This window comes from Lithobates pipiens, unplaced genomic scaffold, assembly GCF_037356315.1.
Source record: "Lithobates pipiens isolate NorthernLeopardFrog02 unplaced genomic scaffold, aLitPip1_a1.2 Scaffold_25, whole genome shotgun sequence".
In the NCBI taxonomy this organism is placed as follows: Eukaryota; Metazoa; Chordata; class Amphibia; order Anura; family Ranidae; genus Lithobates; species Lithobates pipiens.
In genome coordinates, this window is record NW_027507787.1 from 180,531,397 (window position 1) to 180,555,140 (window position 23,744).

The window sequence follows — 23,744 nt, forward strand, 5'->3', positions numbered from 1 at the left end:
ACTACAACAAATTTGTCTGCATGGCTATCATCCCAGAAGGATGCCTCTTCTAAAGATGATGCACAAGAAAGCCCCCAAACAGTATGCTGAAGACAAGCAGGACATGGAGTACTGTTATTATGTCCTGTGGTCTGATGAGACCAAGATAAACATATTTGGTTCAGATTGTGTCAAGCATGTGTGGCGGCACACCAATGCTGATTCGAGTGCTGACTGACAATGTGTCATTAGGACTTAGTGGTGGCGTTCTAAGGTTTTAACACGTCTGTAGCCCTGGGTCCTCCTTACTGGGGTAGTGGGGGGTTGGTTGGGGGGGGGGGGGGCGAAGGCTTGCATGCTCCATCCTGGGATGGCCTACAGCCTGCAGTAGAGCATGAGCGAATTTGAAGATTGTCCTGAGCAGTGAGCAGTGGTGCTAGAGTGTACGTTGGGTTTTTCTTTGGTTGTATACGCCGGTGGCGGTATATTGGGGGGGGGGGGGTTTGTTGTTATTGTTGACTCAGGGGGTTGTAGTAGTAATCAGCCTGGGAATGCCCATTAGGCTGTAAGTTGTTTTATGTTATTGCAAACTCAATAAAAAGAATAAAAAAAAAAAAAAAGCATGTGTGGCGGCAACCAGGTGAGGAGTACAGAGACAAGTGTGTCTTGCCTACAGTCAAGCATAGTGGTGGGAGTGTGATGCATGAGTGCTGCTAGAACTAGGTAGCTACAGTTCATTGAGGGCACCATGAATGCCAACATGTACTATGACATACTGAAGCAGAGCATGATCCCCTCCCTTCCGAGACTGGGCTGCAGGGCAGTATTCCAACATAATAACGACCCCAAACACACATCAAAGACAACCACTGCCTTGCTAAATAAGCTGAGGGTAAAGGTGATGGACTGGCCAAGCATATCTCTAGACCTAAACCCTATTGAGGGGAGTACTCACTTTTGTGAGATACTGTACAATATTTTTGGTGTGATGGATGCCAGTGTCCCCCAATAATGTCTGGTGGTTGCCCCCCCCCATCTCCCCCAACCCTTTCATCACTAATGTGTTTTGCAAGGATGTACATTGAAGACTGCCTGGGAGAATCACAGAATGTGGCAGGTAATACAAACAGCTAACACACCAAGAGGTGTGCTGATGTGAAGTAAAACCGTTTGTCTGTATGCTGGTCCGACGGACCAAATACGATGCAAGGGAAGCTATTGGCTACTGGCTATTGAACTTCCTTTTTTAGTCCTGTCTTACATCATCACGTTCAAAATGAACGGACTTAGTCCGATCATGTGTGGCCAAGTCTATTCGTTTAGAAAGTCAGTCGGAACTCCACCAAAAGTCAGTCGGGAAGACCGTCAGACCTAGTCTGCCGGAAAGTGCGGTCGTGTGTATGCGGCATTAGTTACTAGAACCATTCTGCTTTAACAGCAGCCAGAGGCTGTCATGCACATATAGCAAACATATGCTTGATGTACACAAACTACACATGGTATACTCATTCTATCACATGCAGTTACTATTCAGATATCAAGACAGCTGCTGGTGCTGTGGCTGCCTTACTAAAATAGCTGGCAATGGAAATTCCTTTGACATTGTTGTTTAGGTTGAATGAAGGGGTCTACTGATTTTCTCTCATTCAGCCTGTGGACTGAAAATAACTTGTTGTGCAAGCTCGTTCAGTTGACTACTGGGTTGTCTATGCGATGGAACTGATATTCAGGCCATTAGCTCACACATCAGGATGCTATAAATGTTAAGGCAGTGGCTACGCGTTGCCATTCTACAACAGGAAGTGCTGTTATTGGCAGGAGCTATAGCTAAGAAACTTTGCAACAGGTTTGGTTTTTAAACCAACAGCATGGTGATGTAAAATGTTTAAAACAATCTATGTTTACAGTAGAGGTAAATTGAGCATCTCCTGTCTGAGGACAGTGTCAAAAGCAAATAAAAAGAATCCACCTATATGAAAAATTATATTATATATATATATATATATATATATATATATATATATATATATAATATATGAAATAAATAAAAAGTAATGAAGGGTAGGAAATCAGGTCTCTACCCACCAACAACTAGATTTTTTTTCCTGATAATCTGCTTCTTCTCCAATTGTGGATGCTAGGTTTATGCATAACAATTAACAAACTCAATTTACCTGGTCCAATGAAAACTATGCAAAGTAGCCATGTGGGACCTTGCAGTGGGTCATTTGATATACTGTACATGAGCAACTTCATCGAATTGGACATTATTTTCGGAAAAAAAAAAATAAACTCCAAAAAATAAACTCAGTGAGACAAAACAGTGTATAATGCAGTGTAATAAGAGAGACTGGCAAAATATGGCGCTTGAGCTTTTTGTAGTAGCCCTGATATAACCAAAAAAATAAATAAACACTTTTGTAGAATTAATGACAAAATACACATCCACTAAGGCAAAGTGCTCTGGTACAGAGCAACTAAACGTAATTCAAGTTTCATTGTTCTGTACACTAAAGCGCTCTTTATACAGCATCTTTGATCCTTGCACAGTCTTATTATATAAACCAGAATGAAGCATTGGGAAATGCATTTATTAAATTTTACTCAGGAAAAAAAAAACTGCATATCTGCCAGATTTTTTTTTAATTCATGGCCATCCAGTAAACCCAGAATCACTTTGGTTTCTCATAAAGTAGACAGCAATAATCACATGGATATAGTCCCAGGCATTGGTCACAACCCCCTCTCATGATTGGCTGACGTCTGTGCTCTGACTGCAGCAGCTTGGAATTCTCTGCACACGTCGTCCTCGCAATCGCTCTGTCGTCTGTGACTGTCCTTTCCAAATGCTTAAAAGGCAGCATAACTTAATGCAAACAGCATCAGCATAATAGCCGTCTGACACATCTGCTACGCCATGTGTACGACGACTTCAAGAAACCAAAGCACCATTGAAATGCATCCATTGCAATTAGCCCCATTAAAGAACATGTTATAAATCAGCATCCCCAGAATATGAATATGATCATTATTTAGTCATCTTACAAAACTATACTCCGTTCAGGTAACTTTATGTCAAGGGATAGACATTGACTGCAATGATATCCATCTGTCGAGCAACAGCAACACAGACTGAGCTCCTTTAGGTTTCTGTGTATATAAAAATGTAGTTTTCTACCCACAATTTGTGCATAAGGAACTAAGAAGTCAATGCAGGTCCCTTCTGCAACAGCTTTCAGCCTTTAAAGGGGCTTTCTGTTGCAAGCTTCCACCATTTATTAAATGATCTAATGTTGCGGTATCCCTGCAACTAATTAGTATGATCAACACAGTGCAAGCCTGGAACAAAGCAGACAACCATCTCAGGATCAAATGATACAGTCAGGCGAGGGTGCACTCTTGCAATATATGGAACTGTCTGATGCTAATCAATCTACGTTCCTGCTCATAGATCATAGGAAGCCGACCATAAACTAATTCTCAGCTGGCTGTACGTAGCACAGTGCTGTGCATTTGCTCCTGCCAGCATACAGGGGGTTAAACAATAAAAAAAAAAAAGAAGTCAGCCCTAGGGCTCAAACATTCAGCACCTATTAACTTTTCCCAGGAAATCAAATGCAAATTGAAAGCGTAGTTACTTGCCTGTTAGCGCATAGTTCACTGCACAATTATCTGATTATTTGTGCGGTTTATGTTCTGCCTGTCTCAGTTAACATACTCACCATTAGCACTGCAAAGTTCCCGAAGTGAGTACACTGAAGGGTGGTGATGTTGCCCGCAGAGGTAATTAAGTGGCAGCCTTCTCCGCACCAGCCCCCATGTCCGTCAAGAAGGTCAAAATCCCAAACGGCAGCAATAGGGTCTACTCCCTTTGTAATATGTCTCAGGGCTATGGTCAATGGGTCAGTGAAGTTTCCAAAATTGAACCCATCTGCAATAAAAAGAAATAAAAAAATAAAAAATATAGATCTATATATATATATATATATATATATATATATATATATATACACATATATTTGTGTGCAGAATTCAATAGTCATGATCAGAATAGTCTAAGAAAAATTCGACAGTGTTGACTATGGCGATTTTAAAATAAGTAGCAGATCGATGCTTGAAAATACTTTCGTCTAAAGATTCAACATTCCATTCTAAAAAAGTTTCATGTTAATTGACAGCACCAGTTCTTTAATCCTTATGTGTTTCTGCTTATTGTCCATCTACATCTGGCCATGCTTATTTATTTATTGGCACTGTAAAAGTCTTTAAAAGCTTTCTACTGTCTATAATAACATCGAATAGATAGCAAAGATATATAACAAGTGTCTTTGGTTCCAGTAATACAGCAAGAGGCAGCCACTGATCCTGGTGTGCCTCGTACAACTGCATGAATGGCCATTAATATGCAAGAAGCAAGATACTACCATTCATCTTTAACTGCAATAACTGGAGTTACTTTCCTAATTAAAGCACTTTAATGTCTGCATATGGCTTTTCTGTCTATCCTCTTTTTGCTGGTGATCTGTGATTACAGAGTGTTAAGTTGTTTTAATTTATTTTTTAGATTAAGATTACTTGCTCATGCTATGCAAATGTTAAAATGTCTGTCCTGCTCCATTAGAATATTAATACCACTTCAAGACCCCATTTCAGGAAGGCTGCTGACCGTTGCCGATACCGTAAAGGGTGCTTTAGGTAACGGAGAAAATGAAATTGGAATAATAAAAAAAAAAGAGCAACTTACCTATTTTAGAAAGCACAGCTGGTGTAGCAACCTCCCGACGTTTGCCCTGATCTGCAAGATATGATGTATTCCCAGTGATCTGAAAGAGTTTCCCATTCCGAAAAACGATAAACTGGAGCTTGCAAGTGGAGTTATCAACAGATTGTAAGGATGGAGACTGTGCAAATACAGACTGTGGTAAATGAATAGAGGCGATGGCTACAGTGTTCTGTGCATCAGAGACAGAGAGAGAACAGGGAGAGAGAAAAAAAAAAAGAAAAAAAAAATTGAAAATGCAAGTCACAACAGGGCTGCTTTCATTAGGTTTTAAACTACAGCACTAAGGATATGCGCTCTCTTCCTCTTTTTTTTCCCGCAGAATGGAAGCAACCATACAAGCGGGAGCTGTAACCATGGAAATAAGACTGGTAGAGTGCATATTAAAAGGGAAAGCATTTCCACTGCATGTGTTAGGCTGTATGGTCAAGCTCCCTGCTGCAGAGGTGAGAATGGTTCCTACCATGCCTGCTAGAGGGGTCCATCAACACTGCAGATCTGATTTAAAGAGACAATCTCTACCAGGTTTTCTCCTTCACTTAATACACAATCAGACAACTTATATTAAAGCCTTACCATGGAGCAGAATTTTTTTAAAAGGAAGGTAGGAATCATTTTTCACCAGGATCTAAAGAGCAAGGAGCAGTGTGAATAGACTCATGATATGCAGCACTGTTCTCTTATAAAAATTACACATTAGTGCATTATACTGATCTAGCACCGTGGTCTCACCAGGAGTAAGCTTAAGTGCCTACAAGCAGGAATCAAAGGCGTTTCAGCATGGGTTAATCTATGGATACTTCTAATTCGTCTGGAAATTACATCAGTTAGGGGATCAAGACATGCAGAGCGTGTAGCAGGCTCTGTGGCTGTGAAGGAGTTAATTCCTTCTTATCCCCTCATAGAGGAAGCATTGTGAGACTAACGTCATAAGAGGTAGACCTTTAAAAACAAGTCAGAGCCTAGTATCACATTGATGCTCAGTCTTCATGAATACCGATATTTACAAAGGAGAAAGCCAAGAAAAAAAGGGCAAAGGCACATTGGAAGCTTTCTGTTCTAATATTTATTACCCAATGTGTTCTGCTATTATGTATAATTACCAAGTTTACAGATTCCATTTCAAGGAGATGTCCCATAGGTGTTGGTTTAGACATTCACATGCATGCATACATGATTACGTGGTGCTGCTTGCTTCTGCTTCCCTGCATTCTCTCCCCAGTCCATTGCGTCTCCCTCCATGTTTTCTATCAGCTACAGCGCATACTATTACCTACTTGTTACATTTGTAAATATAGATCAGGAGAGCACTGATGTCTATTGCACCTCAGTGGCTGTGCTGGCAGCAATACCATCTTGTGCTTATAGCAGATTTGGTATTTCTTTAATATTTTTTTTCTGTCATCTTTTTGTAAAGTTGTCTTGCTACTTTGAAAGCCTCTCTGTGTTTTCTTTTGATATTGCATTGTTAGAGGGATTATAGCTATTTGTTCTTGTTCTTTTTAATTGGATATCAGTTTTCAATCTCAAAAGGAACAGGAAAAAGACTTAGAGGAGTTATTTTTCAGAAACATGGAACTTTATGAGAAAGACGATTTACCTTGTATTCCACACCAGTGCAATCCAAGACTTCTAATGCCACGTACACACGACCGGACTTTTTAACAGCAAAGGTCCAACGGAATGAGTCCGTCGGACAATTCGATCTTGTGTGGGCTCCATCGGACCTTTGCTTGCCAAAAATCTGTCAGACTTTAGAAATAGAACATGTTTTAAATTTTTCCACTGGAACTCTGCCGGACCCAGTTCCTACTGAGAAATCAGCTCGTGTGTATGCTAGTCCGACGCACAAAAACCGACGCGAGGGCAGCTATTGGCTACTGGCTATGAACTTCCTTTTCCTAGTCCGGTCGTACGTCATCACGTTCGAATCCGTCGGACTTTGGTGTGATTGTGTGTGGCCAAGTCTGTTTATTCGGAAAGTCCATCAGAACTCTGTCAGAACTCCGTCAGAACTCCGCCGAAAGTCCGTCGGACCTAGTCCCTCGAAAAGTCCGGTCATATGTACGCGGCATTACTTAACTACATGCCGCCCACCCACATCGTTTTACTGTGAGCGAGCGGCACAGGCAGGCCAGATAACATACATGTAGGTCACCGCTTGTCTTCTGGGTTTGGGGTGTCCATAAACACACTCCTTGCTGGACACAGCACAAGTTCAACAGCAGAATTAAGCCCATGATTGCTTGTGACCATTTACAGACAGAGTTTCAAAAACAGAACTCTGTGTGCTTAGGAACAGCAATCTGGCTGTTTCTCCTCCTTGCAAAGCAGGGAGAAAAAACAGCCAGATCAGAAAGTAAAAGCAGCACACATTACACATTGTTATACACATGTGTTGCCCTTCCATGTGCTTCTTGCTGCAAAGTCCAGTTATAGGACAGTGGCTATTTGTTTGCACTGTTGGAATGCTGGTGAGGGGATGCACTGGATACCTTTGCTGCCAATATGCTGGGTGTCCAGTATACCACTTTAAGACCATCCACTACACATATACTGCGGCAGGGCGGCTCTATTGAGCAAAATGACGTATCTGTATGCCATTTCAGGCAATAGATACTGTGGGCACATGCCCAATGTGCACCACAGGAGCAGGCGCATGGGACTGGGGGACTCGATGTCTGCCGGCCACCCACGATCGCTGCGCAGAGAGGCAATGGGGATCTGTCTATGTAAACAAGGTGGTTTCCCGTTCTGACAGGGGACAACATGGAGATCTGCCATTCTTAGTGATCAGGAACAGCGATCTCTGTGTTGTCCCAGTGAGCCCAGCCCCCACACAGTTAGAACACACCCGGGGAACACAGTTAACCCCTTGATAACCCCCTAGTGTTAACCCCTCCCCTGCCAGTGTCATTTATACATTGATCAGTGCATTTTTTTTAGCACTAATCACTGTAACTGGTCCCTAAAAAGTGTCACTTAGGGTCAGATTTGTCCGCTGTAATGTTGCAGTCCTGCTAAAAATTGCAGATCGCTGTCATTACCAGTAAATTTCTTACATTTGTGTAAGAGATCTGTCATTTCTTACATTCCTTAGTTATGGTATATCATGTCATTGACTTTGGCAATCAGCCATAATCATTACTGATTACCCATTCTCACAAATGAGCATCAGCACAGTCACTTATGGGGTAGATTTACTAAAGGCAAAAATACTGTTTACTTTGCAAGAGAAGTTCACAGAGCTTCGAGAAAGAGATGAAAACCTGCTGATTTTTATCATACAATCAGGTACAAGCAATAATGCTATTTTTGCAAAGTGTTCAGTAAATTATCCCCATATTGTCAGAAGTGCATACAACAGAATAATAATGCAGGATAGCTGCAAGAAGACAGGGGCAGAGCACTGTCCCCAACAACAGGAAGTGCCTGCACAAGGATGTCATGACAGGATCAATAGGTATGTTTAAAAAATAATATTTAAGAGGAGCTCCGGTCTCCCTCAAAAAATGTAAAATCAGCAGCTACAAATACTGGGGGGGGGGGGGTGCGAAGAACGAGTGGACCTTTCCCTTTTGGGTGGAGCTCCACTTTTTAGACACTAATACGTTGCTGTCAAACTCCAGCTCACACTTTATAAGCAGTTACAGCAAACTTTTGGGATAAAGGTTTTACATAAATATTGGACATGTGCACACTGAAACATTTAGCGTAATTAAAGGTGGTCCAACAAAATGCTCACATACAGGGGGGGATTCTTTTTCCAATTCGGTGATACTGTTTGTTTGTTTGTTTTTTTCTGATGTGTTGATGTTACTGTATATCTTTCACTTGAATGTTATAAGTTGCACTAGAAAATGCAGCTGAATAAAACAAAAACGTCCTGTCTTCATTTCAGGCCGCTAAGCAACAAAGGTGGTTCTTTTCTATACCCACTGTATGTATGTTATACATACTACATACTGTAATGGCGGGTGAATATCTTATCTTCGTATCAAGTTATTATGTTCAATTGCAATAGAATAGAATTCTTGTCTACTACAGAGAAATGAAATTAGCAGCTATCTCAGTGTTGTAGTGTTATATTAAATGTTTGTAATAGAGCCACTGCTGGATTTTAGAAGTGACATTTTACTGCTGAGTTGTTGCATATAACACTATAAGACAAAGACTGAAAATGGAGAAATTCCACCAAGACCCACGAAACTCAGCGACTTGTGAGGCAAAACATCTGTGAGTCAGCTCTTGCTGCGGAATAGTCAAGCCCAGAGACTGCTATTTCTGTAATCTATCATCTGTTATCAGTTAATGTTATTTTTTATTCTTTTTTTTTTTCCTCTTGTTTCACTGGTACCATGTTAGGAGACTTGAATTGTATGTATAGTTTCCTTGGGGTCATTGCTTTGAAATGAACTTCTAGTATGCAGGTTTCATGTCCTCCGGCTGAATTCAATAAAAAAAAAACCTGATGGGGTCCCGCCCCCTCCTCCCACCTTCCTTCATTAAGAAATGTTCTTTCATTTTTTTCCCTGCCTAGAACCTGAACTGTGAATGGGGGAGAGGTTTCTGCGACTCGTTACAGGCTGTGTAAAAAATGAAAGCTTTTTTTTCTCAATGGACAATTGGGGAGGAAAGGAAGTAACTTCTTCTATGGGATACAAATTAAAACATAAAAAAACAAATAGCGCTTGCAATAATTCAAACAAAACTGATGAATAATAACACACGTTCAAATAAAGTCTCATCAAAGTGTTAAATGAGTCCGTGCAAACTTATCACCAAAGTGCTTCTTCACTATCACAATAATGTGTTCCAATCTACTGTGCCAACACCAAAGGTATTTTTCTGCACTCACTAGACCAATTTTGACCCTTTGTTTACAAAAGAAAGTCATAAATCGCTTGTGGATAAATCAATGTGACCAGGGCCGGACTTTCAATAGGGCTTGACGGGGCTCAAGCCCATGGGCCCCGTCCAATAGGGGGCCCCGCGAGCCCATACTTTGCACTAGGCGTCCGCGCTATAGCAGGCTACAGCGCGGACGGCAGTTGCTGGGAGGACGTCCTTGTTTACTTCCCCTGATGCGTGCCGCAGGCGCGCATCGGGGAAGTTCTGTGTCGGCAGTGTCCCTTGGACACAGCCAATCACAGATCATGCTAAATGGCCAATCACAGCGGCCATTTAGCACTGATCTGTCCAATGAGAGATGATATCATGAGATCATCTCTCATCGCCGGCTCTCCCCCTCACAGAGACAGCCTGTGAGGAGGGAGAGCGACATGCAGCCTGTCACTGTGAGTAAAAAAAAAAAAAAAAAATGTAAAGTGCTGTCCCCAGTGCCATCTGTCCCCAGTGCCATCTCTCTGTCCCCAGTGCCACCTGTCCCCAGTGCCACCTGTCCCCAGTGCCACGTATAAGTGCCATCTGTACTCAGTGCCATCTGTCATCAGTGCCACCTGTCCCCAGTGCCACGTATAAGTGCCATCTGTCATCAGTGCCACCTGTCCCCAGTGCCACGTATAAGTGCCATCTGTCATCAGTGCCACCTGTCCCCAGTGCCACTGCAATGTATAAGTGCCACCTGTCTCCAGTGCCACGTATAAGTGCCATCTGTCATCAGTGCCACCTGTCCCCAGTGCCACGTATAAGTGCCATCTGTCATCAGTGCCACCTGTCCCCAGTGCCACTGCCATGTATAAGTGCCACCTGTCCCCAGTGCCACGTATAAGTGCCATCTGTCCCCAGTGCCACTGCCATATATAAGTGCCATCTGTCCCCAGTGCCACATATAAGTGCCATCTGTCATCAGTGCCACGTATAAGTGCCCTCTGTCATCAGTACCATCTTTGCCCAGTGCCACTGCCATGTATAAGTGCCACCTATCCCCAGTGCCATCTGTCCCCAGTGCCACATATAAGTGCCATCTTTCATCAGTGCCACCTGTCCCCAGTGCCACGTATAAGTGCCATCTGTCATCAGTGCCATCTGTCCCCAGTGCCACCTGTCCCCAGTGCCACATATAAGTGCCATCTGTCATCAGTGTCACATGTCATCAGTGCCACCTGTCCCCAGTGCCACCTGTCCCCAGTGCCATCTGTCCTCAGTGCCACCTGTCCCTAGTGCCATGTGCCATCTGTTATCAGTGTCACGTGTCATCAGTGTCACGTACTAGTGCCATCTATCATCAGTGCCACGTATTAGTGCCATCTGTCAGCAGTGCCACATATTAGTGTCATCTGTCATCAGTGCCACATGTCATCAGTGCCGCATTTTAGTGCCATCTGTTATCAGTGTCATGTGTCTTCAGTGCCATGTATTAGTGTCATCTGTCATCAGTGTCACGTGTCATCAGTGCCACGTATTAGTGCCATCTGTCAGCAGTGCCACATATTAGTGTCATCTGTCATCAGTGCCACATCAGTGCCACGTGTCATCAGTGCCACATCAGTGTCACGTGTCATAGTCCTGGTGCTCCTGGGTCTTCAAAAGTGTAATAGGTAGTCAAGAAGTTAGATGTGTAATTTATGCTCCTAGAACACGTGATGGTTCTCCCTGCATGTTGGGCCTCTCTAAGTGGCCAGGCTGTGGAAAAGTCCCACACATGTGGTATTGTAATACTCAGGAAGAGTAGAATGTACAATTTATCTTGCACTACTTTGTTCAATGAGTTATTTTGTTATATTCTTGCAATTGATTTGTTATGATTGCAACCTTACAAGGTAGTTGATTGTTTTTCAATATGTTTTCCAGGTAAATAAGTGTTTTATGTTCTCATTCTGACCAAGATATTTGTGCATTGCAATAAATACTTGATCACTTTGAACTTTTTTAATCATTATTTATTTATTGGAAAAAAAACTTTTCAAGCTTCAATCAGTAATAGATTATTACTTTGTTTAGCATTTAACACTGTCTACGGTACCAGTCACCTTTTAAAAGTAGCTTGGCACTTCAAATAACGATTGGATCGATTATATTGTTATGGCACCAGATGGCGACAAATTAATATAGAAGGTAGGGCCTGAAAGTGACTCAAGCCCAGGGGCCCCCAGCACCCTAAGTCCTGCACTGAATGTGACCCAATCTGGAAAGATGCAGCTTTCTCACAACCTGGGGTAATATCTTCCTAGCTATACCTGTGACAGAAGCTTTTGGAGGGGACTGAATGCTGGCCTCCTGATAACTGATTATGGGCCCTGGCATTTGGGGGAACAGTGCTCTTTGTGAGCTGTATGCCTGGGGACCCTTGAGGTGGTGTTACTTTAGATTCAGGTCCATGTCCCCCAAGACACACAGACTCTGGGTACCCTATATATGCCATATTATAAATAGTGACTGAGAAAATATATATTGGATTACTTAAAATGGGGCAGTTATATTTATCCACAATATCTCCCAGGATATATGTAAAGACTATTCTTGGTTTCTTTGATTCTGACCTCAACATGTTAGTTGAGAGAGCTGATCATACTGTTGTTTGTGCTAATTTACCCTGCTATTGCGGGAAAGAGTTCTCTGCTGATGTTTATGATAATGTGTATTCTATCGTCAGTGAACTAGGAAACATGGAATCTACCCTGGGGGGGGGGGGGGGGGGTCATATCTCTGAGTCACCTAGTCTGGGTAAATGATTAGATAACTAGCTCATGTTAATTAGGTTTCTGGTTACAGTTTTTAGTGTAAGCCTGCTGTATATATTTGTGTGTCATCTCAAATAAAACAGTCCATGTTCAGCAACTAAACAAGTATCGTCTTGTTTGTGCTTGTGAACGGTTGGAATATCTGATATCTATATTGACACTGGGAGGAGGTGGTATATGATGAAAGCACTCAAGCGGAGTGTGTGACGTTTCGTTATACCTGGTATTATTCCACTGGTCCTCTTCCCCCTCTAGTTCTATTTACCCACTATTAACACTTGTGGTAGTATTAAAATGAAAGGAAAAAAGCTCCCACAGTGTTACACCACTTTATTAATTAAAAAAACTTGCTAAAATTGCACTCACATTGAGCTAGTATGTATTAGCATGTAAGAGTAATAAACCAGGAAACACCACCGGTTCTTCGACATGTGTTCCAACTACCTGAGGTGACATAATGGATGTCCCACCCCTATGCACCAGAAATTCAGAGAAAGGTAAAGGATAGGCCATCCCGTTTTGCAGAACTCTATGATGTGGGACACCCTTCACTACAAGTAAGTTAGGTTACTAAAGCAGTAGGTCTAAAAATAATCTTTAGCTTTTACCATTTACCACCCGCAGTATGCAAAATGACGGCCACAGGGTGGTTGTATTATCCTGACTGGGTGTCATATGTCATCCAGCAGGGAAAGCCGCTGGCGCACACTCACGAGGGAACGCAGTATGGCGATCGGTAGTGCAGTGTGACGCTCTGATGCACTGCATCTCTGATCTTGGTAAAGAGTCTATGACGTAGGCTGTTTACCATGTGATCAGCTGTGCCCAATCACATCTGGTCACATCGTAACCAGGAAGTGCCATTTATCGGCTTTTCTTCTATTTGAGCTGTCAAGATGCGAGTAGAGGAGAGCTGATCAGTGGCACTTCTGACAGGGGGGCCTGCGTTGATAATCAGTGCAGACCCATCAAGGATGCCCACCAGGGATGCCAATTCATGCCCACTCAGTGCCCATAAAGGAGGCCAATCAGTGCCCATTAGGGATGCCAATCAGTGTCCATCAGTAATGACTGTCAGTACCTCATCAGTGCTGCCCATCAGTGCCACCAATGAGTACCTCATCAGTGCTGCCTATGAGTGCCCATCAGTGCCACCAATGAATGCCCATCAGCGCCACCAATGAGTGCCCATCAATGCCGCCTATGAGTGCCTATCAGTGCTCACCACTGCTGCATATTAGTGTCTCATCATGAGTGCCACCTCATCAGTTCCGCCTCATTAGTCCCCACCAGTGTAGCCTCATCAGTGCTCGTCAGTGAAGGAGAAAACATATTTTACAAAATGTTATAACAGAAACAAATTATTATTTTTTTTAACATATTCGGTCTTTTTTGTTTAGCAAAAAATAAAAAAACAGTGGTGATCAAATACCACCAAAAAAAGCTCTATTAGTGGGGGGAAAAAAATAAGAAACATTTTGTTTGAGTAGAGTGTTGCATGACTGCACAATTGTCATTCAAAATGCGACAGAGTGAAAGATGAAAAATGGCCTGGGCAGAAAGGGGGTGAAAATGCCCAGTATTAAAGTATTTCACAGCAACCGGCATGGTCCTTTGCAAACTGCATAAACTTCTTACAATCAACTCCTTCCTTCAGTATTCATGTATACTTCTCATTGTACTTCTACAGTATAATTTAGGAGTAGAGAAAAGTTTCCCTCAAAGATGGACAGTCTGGGTTGTGAGTCATTATGTCCTGCCTGACACTGCCATCTCTATACAGCAAGATATTCCATAGTTCTTCCACATCCTGTAAATGCTGCTGTGCTCTGTCTGGGACAGTTACCAATATTCAACCAAAGGACACCTCTGTAAATAGATGTAGTTAAAGTACAGTTAAAATGCTGTTATTTTAGTTTGGGCTGCCTGTTATAAATGTATTCATTGATGCTCGTTGTGTACAGCGAGAAGAGAAATGAATCGATTCTAGATACTTATTCAGCACCATGGAGAGCAGCCTGTCTACAACACTACTTCACAGAGGTCTGCAGTGCATGTTATCCACTAGTTCAGAGGCTGTGATATACTCTGGAAATTAGAATATAATAATATAGTAGGATATTGGACAAATTGAAAAATAACATAAGATATATCCAAGGGTAAAATCATCAAAAACCATAAGGCTCCATTTATTGTCCAAAATTAGTTTTATAGTTCTTTGGATAGTTAAAGGGGTTGTAAACCCTCGTGTTTTTTGGATGCATTAAGGTGAAAAAACTTCTGATACTGACCGGCCCCCCAGCCCTCCCGTTTTACTCACCTGAGTCACGTATTTCCCACGCCGGAGACGCGCTCTTCCCCTCTGCCCGTTGTCTCGGCTCTTAATTGGATAGATTGATAGCAGCGCAGCCATTAGCTCCCGCTGCTGTCAATCAAATCCAATGACATGGGTGCCGGGGGGCAGGGCTGAGTCGGGCATTCTGCGTCTATGCATGCAAGTGCTGGACTCAGGAGCGCGCCTGCAAGGTAACCCCCCGAGAAATCACTTCTCCTAGGGGGTTATATGATGTGGGGAGGAGCTACCAGTGCCCCCAGGGGACCCCAGAAGTCGAGGATCGGGGGCCACTCTGTGAAAAACTAACTGCACAGTGAAGGTAAGTATGACATGTTTGTTATTTAAAAAAAAAAAAAAAAAAGACAAAGCTTCACAATCACTTTAAGCCACCTGACAATTTCTCTTCTTTCAGGAACCCTATTAGTGAGATATCTGCCTCTGAGATCCTGGGGTTGATTTACTAAAAGCACAGGCTGTTCACTTTGCAAGGGAAGTTGCCCTAGAGCTTATTAAATGTGGTGAAGTTACAATTTGGAAAGACTAACCAATTGCATGCAAGCAAAATAAAAAAATGCATTTTTGCTTGTACATGTTTGGATGATGGATGTCAGCAGAGTTTCAACTCATTTGCTAAGCTCTTGGAAAAATTATCTTCCAAAGTTTAACTTCCCTTTTAAAATGAGCAGCCTATTTGCTTTTATTAAATCAACCCCAGGATCAAAACACTCGCTTATTATCTAACTGGGGTTTTGCATCCTTGAACCACATGAAAGGCTTAAAGTGGATGTAAACCCTCACATATACCCAGTAAAGTGAACAGCCTCAGATGATACACAGCGATGAAACAAATCTCCCAACATAAGTTTTGCATGCATATCTGCTGTCTTAAGCTTTATATACGGTTTAAAAAGTGAACATTGTGTTAGTATTTTTATATTCCTCATTCAGCAGTGGCAGTGTAGTGTTGGATTACACTGGGAGACAGCTGATTGGAGGAAAGGCACACACCCACTTCTAGATTGGCAGAGACAGGCTGGTTTTATCACATTTAAGAGAACTTGTCAGAAGTTATCATGCTGATAACAGAAGAACAGAGCAGGAGAAAGCCATGGGACATAGTGCTTTGAAGAGAGATAAGAAAACACTGCAGATTTATGTGCACAGCTCAAATTCCATGAATCAGGTTTACAACTAAAAACAAATTTTTTTTTTTTCATTTTAAGGGACTATGAGAGGGTTAGAACCCCTGCATTTTTTTTGTTACCATCTGTATATCATTGTGGAGATTTCCCTTCACTCCCTTTCCCATGGCCACAACAGGAAGTGTTCCAAAGTGACATAATTCCTGGTTGTCCCCAGGGTCACTAAAACTAGTGTCCCCAAGCTCATCTTTTGTGAACAGTAGCTGGTCATGTGTTACAAACTGCAATATGCTTTTTGAACTGATTGAGTTCTGTATATATCAGACTCTATGTCAATAATTTTAACTTTAAGATTTTACATAATAACTTACAAATGTTAGAAAATAAAGCTTATGTGTTTTATAATTGTTTTTCTTTTAGTATCTAATTAAGGCACATTTAAAGTCCCTTATCTCACTCCCCACTTCCATATTTGACGTGGATAGGTGAGATTTATTCTTTATCTATATTATCAGTCCTATAATGTATAATTATATTATTGTATACCAATACCTTTATTCTGTGCCCAGATACTTCACTTTCTTTTATCTATTGTTTTATTGAGAACCTGGGAATCTACAAACACATGTGCAATGCAGCCGGCAACCTGTCAGGTCCTAGATAACTATTTGACAAAGTTGTGTTCTCTAAACACCGCCGTGTAATAAAAATTTGTCTCCCTCTGTCCTTCATTTTCAGGAAGTACAGAGAGACAAACTGCTACACTTTGCTGCAGCACTTTGTACAAACAGCAATAAACAATAAAAGATTATATTCATCTCAAAGAATAATGTTTGCAAAGCCAAAAAAAGCACAATCAGGAAGGGGTTAAGTCTGCGATCAGCTTGATTTTCCTCTGCCATTTGCAGTCCGTCTCACAAATTAGGAGTCTGTAATTTTTAGCTGTCAATAGGTGACCGGCTTCACGTTTGTACGACAAAGCCAAGGTATTCGCAGCAAAAAATACAGCATCAATATCTATGCATCGTTAAACAGTTGCTGGATGTCATTTAATCACCATCCGGGCTTTGCTTTCCCTCTGCAGACAACATTTTCCAGCTTCTACATAAATATTAGCAGTACACCCACTCAGCACGCGTCTGCCAATCTGGTCAATCAATGTGACAGTAGTTTAGAATTTATGTAAGCACTTTGCTTTATCCTGCAAATATTTTTATTTCATTTGCAACATGCAGATTTCATTTCTTCCCTATAATCTGGTAGCCGTTGAGGTAAACACATTTTTAGACACCACAGATACAATGGGACCTGGAGCTTTTCACAATATTAAATTGTCATTGAAGATTATTCACTCTTAAATCTGTCATTTCAATTTCCAAACGTATTCCCAGTTCTCTAAGAAATCAAACAACGGAGATACAATATCTCACAAAAGTGAGTACACCCCTCAATTGTTTGTAAATATTTTATTATATTTGTTCATGTGACAACACTGAAGAAATTCCACTTTGCTACAAAATAAAGTAGTGTGTGTACAGCTTATCAAACTGTATAAATTTGCTGTCCCCTCAAAATAATTCAACATAACAAAATAACTCAACATAACACAATAACTCAATAACTTAGCCATTAATGTCTGAACCACTGACAACAAGTGAGTACACCCCTAAGTGAAAATGTCCAAACTGGGCCCAAAGTGCCAATATGTTGTGTGCCCACCATTCTTTTCCAGCAGTGCCTTAACCCTCTTGGGCATGGAGTTCGCCAGAGCTTCACAGGTTGCCATTGGAGTCCTCTTTCACTCCTCCATGATGAAATTCACGACACTGGTGGGTGTTAGAGACCTTGCGCTTCTCCGCCTTCTGTATGAGGATGCCCCACAGATGGGTTTAGGTCTGCAGACATGCTTGGCTCGTTCATCACCTTTACCCTCAGCTTCTTTAGCAAGGCAGTGGTCATCTTGGAAGTGTGTTTGGGGTCATTATGTTTGAATACTGCCCTGTGGCCCAGTCTCTGAAGGGAGGAGATATCACTTTGTCAAGTGAGAATAAACACAAATGATAATAAAGAATCCCCTCAATCAGAGCAGTGAGATGTCAAGGTGACTAGCCAGATTTTGGAACTTCTGGTACATCCAAGAGAAATTGTGACTTCAATACTTAATAATACAGAGTATTTAAGGAAAAAAGGCATTTAAAGAGCTCACTAGCTCTGGTTAGCCGGCTCACACGCATTGGAGGCTAGCCTACAATGGTTACTCAGAAACATTATTTAGAGATCAAACCAACAATTCCAATCTCTATCCACTCTATTCAAAAGTTATGCCTTCAGTCGAAATTTAATTCCAGGTGTTTTCTAGACAGTCGTGTGACAAGTGGGGTCCTCCTTCTACACCACTGGTGGTTAGGGATAAGCCGAACACCTCCCAGTTTGGTTCGCACCAGAACACGTGAACAGGCAAAACATTTGTACAAACAAGCGAACACTGTTAAAGTCTATAGGACACGAACATGAAAAATCAAAAGTGCTCATTTTAAAGGCTTATATGCAAGTTATTGTCATAAAAAGTGTATGGTGACCCGGGTCCTGCCCCAGGGGAAATTTATCTATGCAAAAAAAAGTGAAGCAATAAAAATAAAATATTCCTTTAAATATCATGTCTGGGGGTGTCCTTAGTATGCCTGTAAAGTAGCGCATCTTTCCCATGTATAAAACAATACCACAGCAAAATGAAATTTCTAAAGGAAAAAAATCTCATTTAAAATTGCTCACGGCTGTAATGAATTGTCGGATGCTGGCAATATAGATAAAAATCATTGAAAATAGTGTAATGGGTCCACTCCCCCAGTCCATTACCAGGTCACCAGGCCCTTTGGCTCATGTATGAATATTAAGGGGAACCCCGCACCAAAACGTAAAAAAAAAAAAGTGGGAGTCCCCCAAAAGCCATACCAGGCCCTTCAGGAAAAAAGCGGCATAGGGGCCCCCCTCAAAATCCATACCAGACCCTTATCCCAGCATGCAACCTGACAGAAAAAGTGTCAAAAATGGTAAAAATGACAGACAGTGTAAGACAAATCCTTTATTAAAAAATAAAAAGATAAAAATGTCCCATGATGTAAAGCCATCATCCATCAAGCCCTCCGACAAACCGGAAAAAAAAATGCAACAACTCCGCCTCCATGGGAAGCTCCCCCCGACTGAAGCCTCTTCACAATGACAGCTGTTATATATCTGAGGGAGGGTCCATCTGGTGACGTAAATGGATGACCCCACCTTCTTCTGACATCGCATAGCGTCAGAGGGGGTGGGGTCACCTGTTTACATCACTGGGTGGCCCCGCTCTCAGATATATAACAGCTGTCATCGCAAAGAGGCTTCAGACAGTGGGAGCCTCCAAAGGAGGTGGAGTTTTTTCCATTTTTTTTTCTTGGGTCATCGGACACTGTGATCAAAGATGAATGGACATTGCAGGACAGTTTTTTTTTTTTTTTAATAAAAGACTTGTCCCAAATTGTCTACTGTAAGTTTTACCATTTTGACACCTTTTTTTTTGGTGAATGTGTGCAATGTACCGATACCCATTTACATGGGGGGCAGGATCTGGGGGTCACCTTATTAAAGGGGGGCTTCCAGATTCCAATAAGCCCCACAAATACCCACAACCACCGGGCAAGGGTTGTGGGGACAAGGCCCTTGTTCCCATCAACATGGGGACAAGGTGTTTTGGGGGGACCCCAAAGCATCCTTCCCATGTTGAGGGCATGTGGCCTAGTATGGTTCAGGAGAGGGGCCGCACTCTTGCTCCCCCTTTTCCTGCGGTCTGCCAGGTTGCATGCTCAGATAAGGGTCTAGTATGGATTTTGGGGGATCCCTATGCAATTTTTAAAAGTGTTTTGACCTGAAGGGCCTAGTAATGGACTGGGTGGGGAAACCCATGTCTTTTTTTTTTTCAATGATTTTTATCTATATTGCTGGGATCCAACAATTCATTACAACCACAAGCAATTTTAAATTACTTTTTTTCTTTAGAAAAGTCATTTTGCTGTGGTATTGTTCTAAACACGAGAAAGGTGCGCTACTTTAGAGGCATACTAAGGACACCCCCCCAGGCACAATATTTAAAGGAATATTTCATTTTTATTGTTTCACTTTAAGCATGATTAAGATCCCTGCTCCTGAAAAAACATCAGTTTTTAAAACTTTTTTTTGCATTGATACATGCTCCCTGGGGCAGGACCCAGGTCTCCAATAATTTTTTTATTACAATAACTTGCATATAACCCTTTAAAAAGAGCACTTTTGGTTTTTCATGTAAGTGTCCCATAGACTTTAACGGTGTTCCGTGGCTTTCAAATTTGCTGCAAACATGGCATAATGTTCGCTGTTCGGTGAACACCCGATGTTCAAGTCAAACTTACGTTCGACTCGAACATTGGGCTCATCCCTACTGATGGTCATCAATGCTGCATAATATAACTTCAGCCCGGAAGAGGAGCAGCGATCAATGGGGAAAGAGGTATATATATTTAGGAGTTGGGCTTTTAGCATGAAAGATTAACTTTAGGAGTTCAAGTATAACCAAAGGCAAAACTGTTTTAGTTGTGGATACAGTAGAGAGGGAGTAGAACACCTTTCAGGTTTTTATTGATGTCTGTTCCCCCTGTTAAGGAGATTCATCCTCTCTATTTGTCATGTTACCATTATCACCAAAAGTGAAAGGAAATCAAATTCTGGGTTGTCATCAGAACAGAAAGAGGGAAAACCCTCCAATGAGGACACTAGTTCTGGGGACCCTGGTGACAATCAAGGATTTCCTCACTTTGGAGGGATTTTGTCTCAATTTCTGTTTTGACTATGGGACAGGAAGCGAGGGGAATTATCCCAAATACAGATGGCAAAAAAGAATTTGACAGGGGTTAGAATCCTCCCTTACCGAAAATGAAAAAAAGATCTACTTTAAGGTTTCCTACAACAAGGAATCAAATTTCACTTTACTATGCTTAAACCAGTGATGCCATTATTGCTTTTTATTTGGTAGAGTTGCATGTTATCGCTGTCCTTCCAACACCAGGTACAGAGTTGTGAGTAAGTGTGTAAGAAAGCAAATTTTATGTTACAAAGAGGTCAGCAATAGATGAATGCTTGCTATGCGATAGTACACACCACTAAATTTCATCCTAATAAATCGGCTTTGATATGTGGTTTTAAAATGTTAGAAAGTCAGATTACAAAAATGCACACATTGAGAAATCTTGACTTAGATTATATTTTGGTGGATGCTATAATTTATACAAAAATCTGAATTTTGTTACAAACCACTTTAGCTGTTTCGACAGATGCATTTCCGAGTGATTTTCCAATCAACAAAAGCATATGGAAGAACGAAGATAAAAGATAAATCAGCGTTAACATAAAACCATTGACATTCTAAATGCCATTATTTTCCCTCCAAGGCACACCTTAATTATACTTATGAGACACTCAAGCACAATCCACATACAGTTTATGCTGTAATGCAATGCCAGCTTAATATTATTACTATTTCATGAGCATGATGTTAAATAACTACTTCCTTTTTTCCCCCAACCTAGACATCGGTAACAGCACTGTTGTGACAAAGTAATTGACCTTTCTCATGTCGTAAAGGAGTTTGTTCCAATTTGAGTAATCCCAAGATAAGAATATTAAGCTTGCTCAATTTCATTTGGAAATGAATGCCTAACGCTTTTGTACTCTACTGCTAAAGCTGGGGCCAATAGTTTAATATATGAAAGGAGGTAAATACTTCAAACTAAAATGTTTGAATTATAACTATTTTTAATTGTCTACTTTTTTCAGTGCCCTTCTACAAGGACATCAAATCATCTAAGTTCTCAAGCCTAGACCTCATATACCCCCAATAAATTTTATTTTGCACAATAATAATGTGGGGCTAAAGGATGAAGGGTTTTGCCTTCATGCATTCTATGCATGAAGGTAAAAAAAAACCTTCTCTGTGCAGCTCCCCCTTCCCACCAGCCCCCCTAATTACTTACCTAAGCCTGAACTTGATCTAGCAATATGCACAACAACAGTGTCTTTCCCAGCTCTCTGCTACCTCACTGTCTCAGAGACAGCATCATGAGTCATTACGCCCACTGCTGTCAATCACAGGCAGTATGGAGTGACTTGGGGTGGGGCTGAGCCGTGCTCTGTGTGTCACACATAGCAGGGCTCAGGAGCGGGCATGCATGAGTGCCAATCTAGCAAGCAGCTTTCTAGGGGGGGTACTCAGCGGGGGGGAGCTAGGATCACCTGGGAGGAGAAGAGGAGGCTTAGGGTTGCTCTATGCAAAACTAATGCATAACAAGCATGCAGCAAGTGAATTTATGGGAGGTCAGAGCTCCTCAGTTGCACACTAGTTCTGGTCAAACTGCAAAAGATCCAAGGATTAGGAACCCTTGATTCTACTCCTTAATCCAAACTTCAAGTTCTTGCTTTTCATTGCCACCAGGTTATAAAAGTAATACATTCTAATGTCCTCTTTTAAACTCATCTTAGAAACCCTTTCCTGCCCTTCAGCTCTATATCTGTTAGCCCACCCAATGAAGCTCCCTTCCACGGATAGCTCTGTTCCTGCACCAAACCCACCCCAAGACCTTCCCTTTTACCTGTAACTCTTACCATTCTGTAAGCTCACCCAAGAACTGGCCCCACCCCCCGCTCACAGCTCTCCCTCCTGTAAGCCACTTCAGGAGGATCCCACTCACTCCAGCTCTCTACCTACTGTATGTCCACCCATGAAGCTTCCTACTACCCACAGCCTTCTCACTCCTATAAACCCACCCAGAGAAGCTCTTGTCCACCCACAATTCTTACCACTCCTGTAAGTCCACCCAAGAACTTTCGTCCCACCCACAGCTCTCTGCCACATGTAAGCCTATCCTAGAAGCACCTTCCCATCCACAGCTCTCCCCCTCCTGTAAGCCAACCCAGGAAGCTCTATCCCTCTCCCAGCTCTCTATCTACTGTAAGCCCACCCAAGAAGCTCCCCACCAAGCACAGCTCCATTAACCCTATACAACAACTTCCCTATCACCCACCACTTCTACTACTCATGTTAGCCCACCCAAGAACTTCCCTCCCACCCACAGTTTTATCCTTTCAGTAAATCAAATAAACTATTTTCCGCCCATAGCTTTCTCCCTCCTGTAAGCCCAACCAAGAATCTTCCAATCACTGCTCTGCTCTCCCTCCAGTAAACCAATGCACACATTTCCTACGCTCATCTTCCTAATTTCCCACGCTCATCTCTCTCCAGTAAGCACGCTTAAGAACCTCCCTCCAACTCACAGCTGTGCCCTCCCATAAGTCCCCCCAAGAACCTCTCTGCTGCCCATCAGTTTACAGTGGAGATATTTCCACTGCCACATTCACTTGAAGTGGGACTAGTGGGACGGATTTAAATAATTAGGCCAGCTTAATTAAAAAGTCAGTTTATCGTTTTTAAGGAAATCAATCTAAGGATAATGTTTGTATATTTGCCTAAAGTTGTCCTTTGGAACTTGATTTTTTTGGTTATCAAAATGTGTTTTTTTTTTAATCTGACAAATTTTTCCAGATCATTAGCTCTTTAGCAAAACATTGACTAAGCCCCCTTTTAATATGTCCGCCGTGAAAAAAAAAAAGAAAGAAAAGCTGTTGGAAGCTGATGTTGAGATCCTAACACTGAGGGTGACAAACTGTAACAAAGCCAATTATTATAATAAGTGTGTTATTTTAGATATTTCCATGACCCGCTAAGTTGATCTGGCCTTCTATTAACATACTATTTTCCCTCCACTTGGTAGAATTCATTCAAAACAGGTCATTATCTAAAGCCT

General features: G+C 41.8%; 1 protein-coding gene across 1 annotated transcript in view; it reads right to left on the reverse strand.

Moving 5' to 3' along the window:
* ADGRA1 (adhesion G protein-coupled receptor A1) overlaps positions 1-23,744 on the reverse strand; it is a 1,280,537-nt gene that overhangs the window by 402,714 nt on the left and 854,079 nt on the right. Inside the window, exons 13-14 of the mRNA XM_077455240.1 lie at positions 4,724-4,931; positions 3,702-3,910 (exon numbers count right to left, since the gene is read on the reverse strand). Of these exons, the coding sequence (XP_077311366.1) occupies positions 3,702-3,910; positions 4,724-4,931 (417 nt within the window). The remainder of the gene's footprint in view (positions 1-3,701; positions 3,911-4,723; positions 4,932-23,744) is intronic.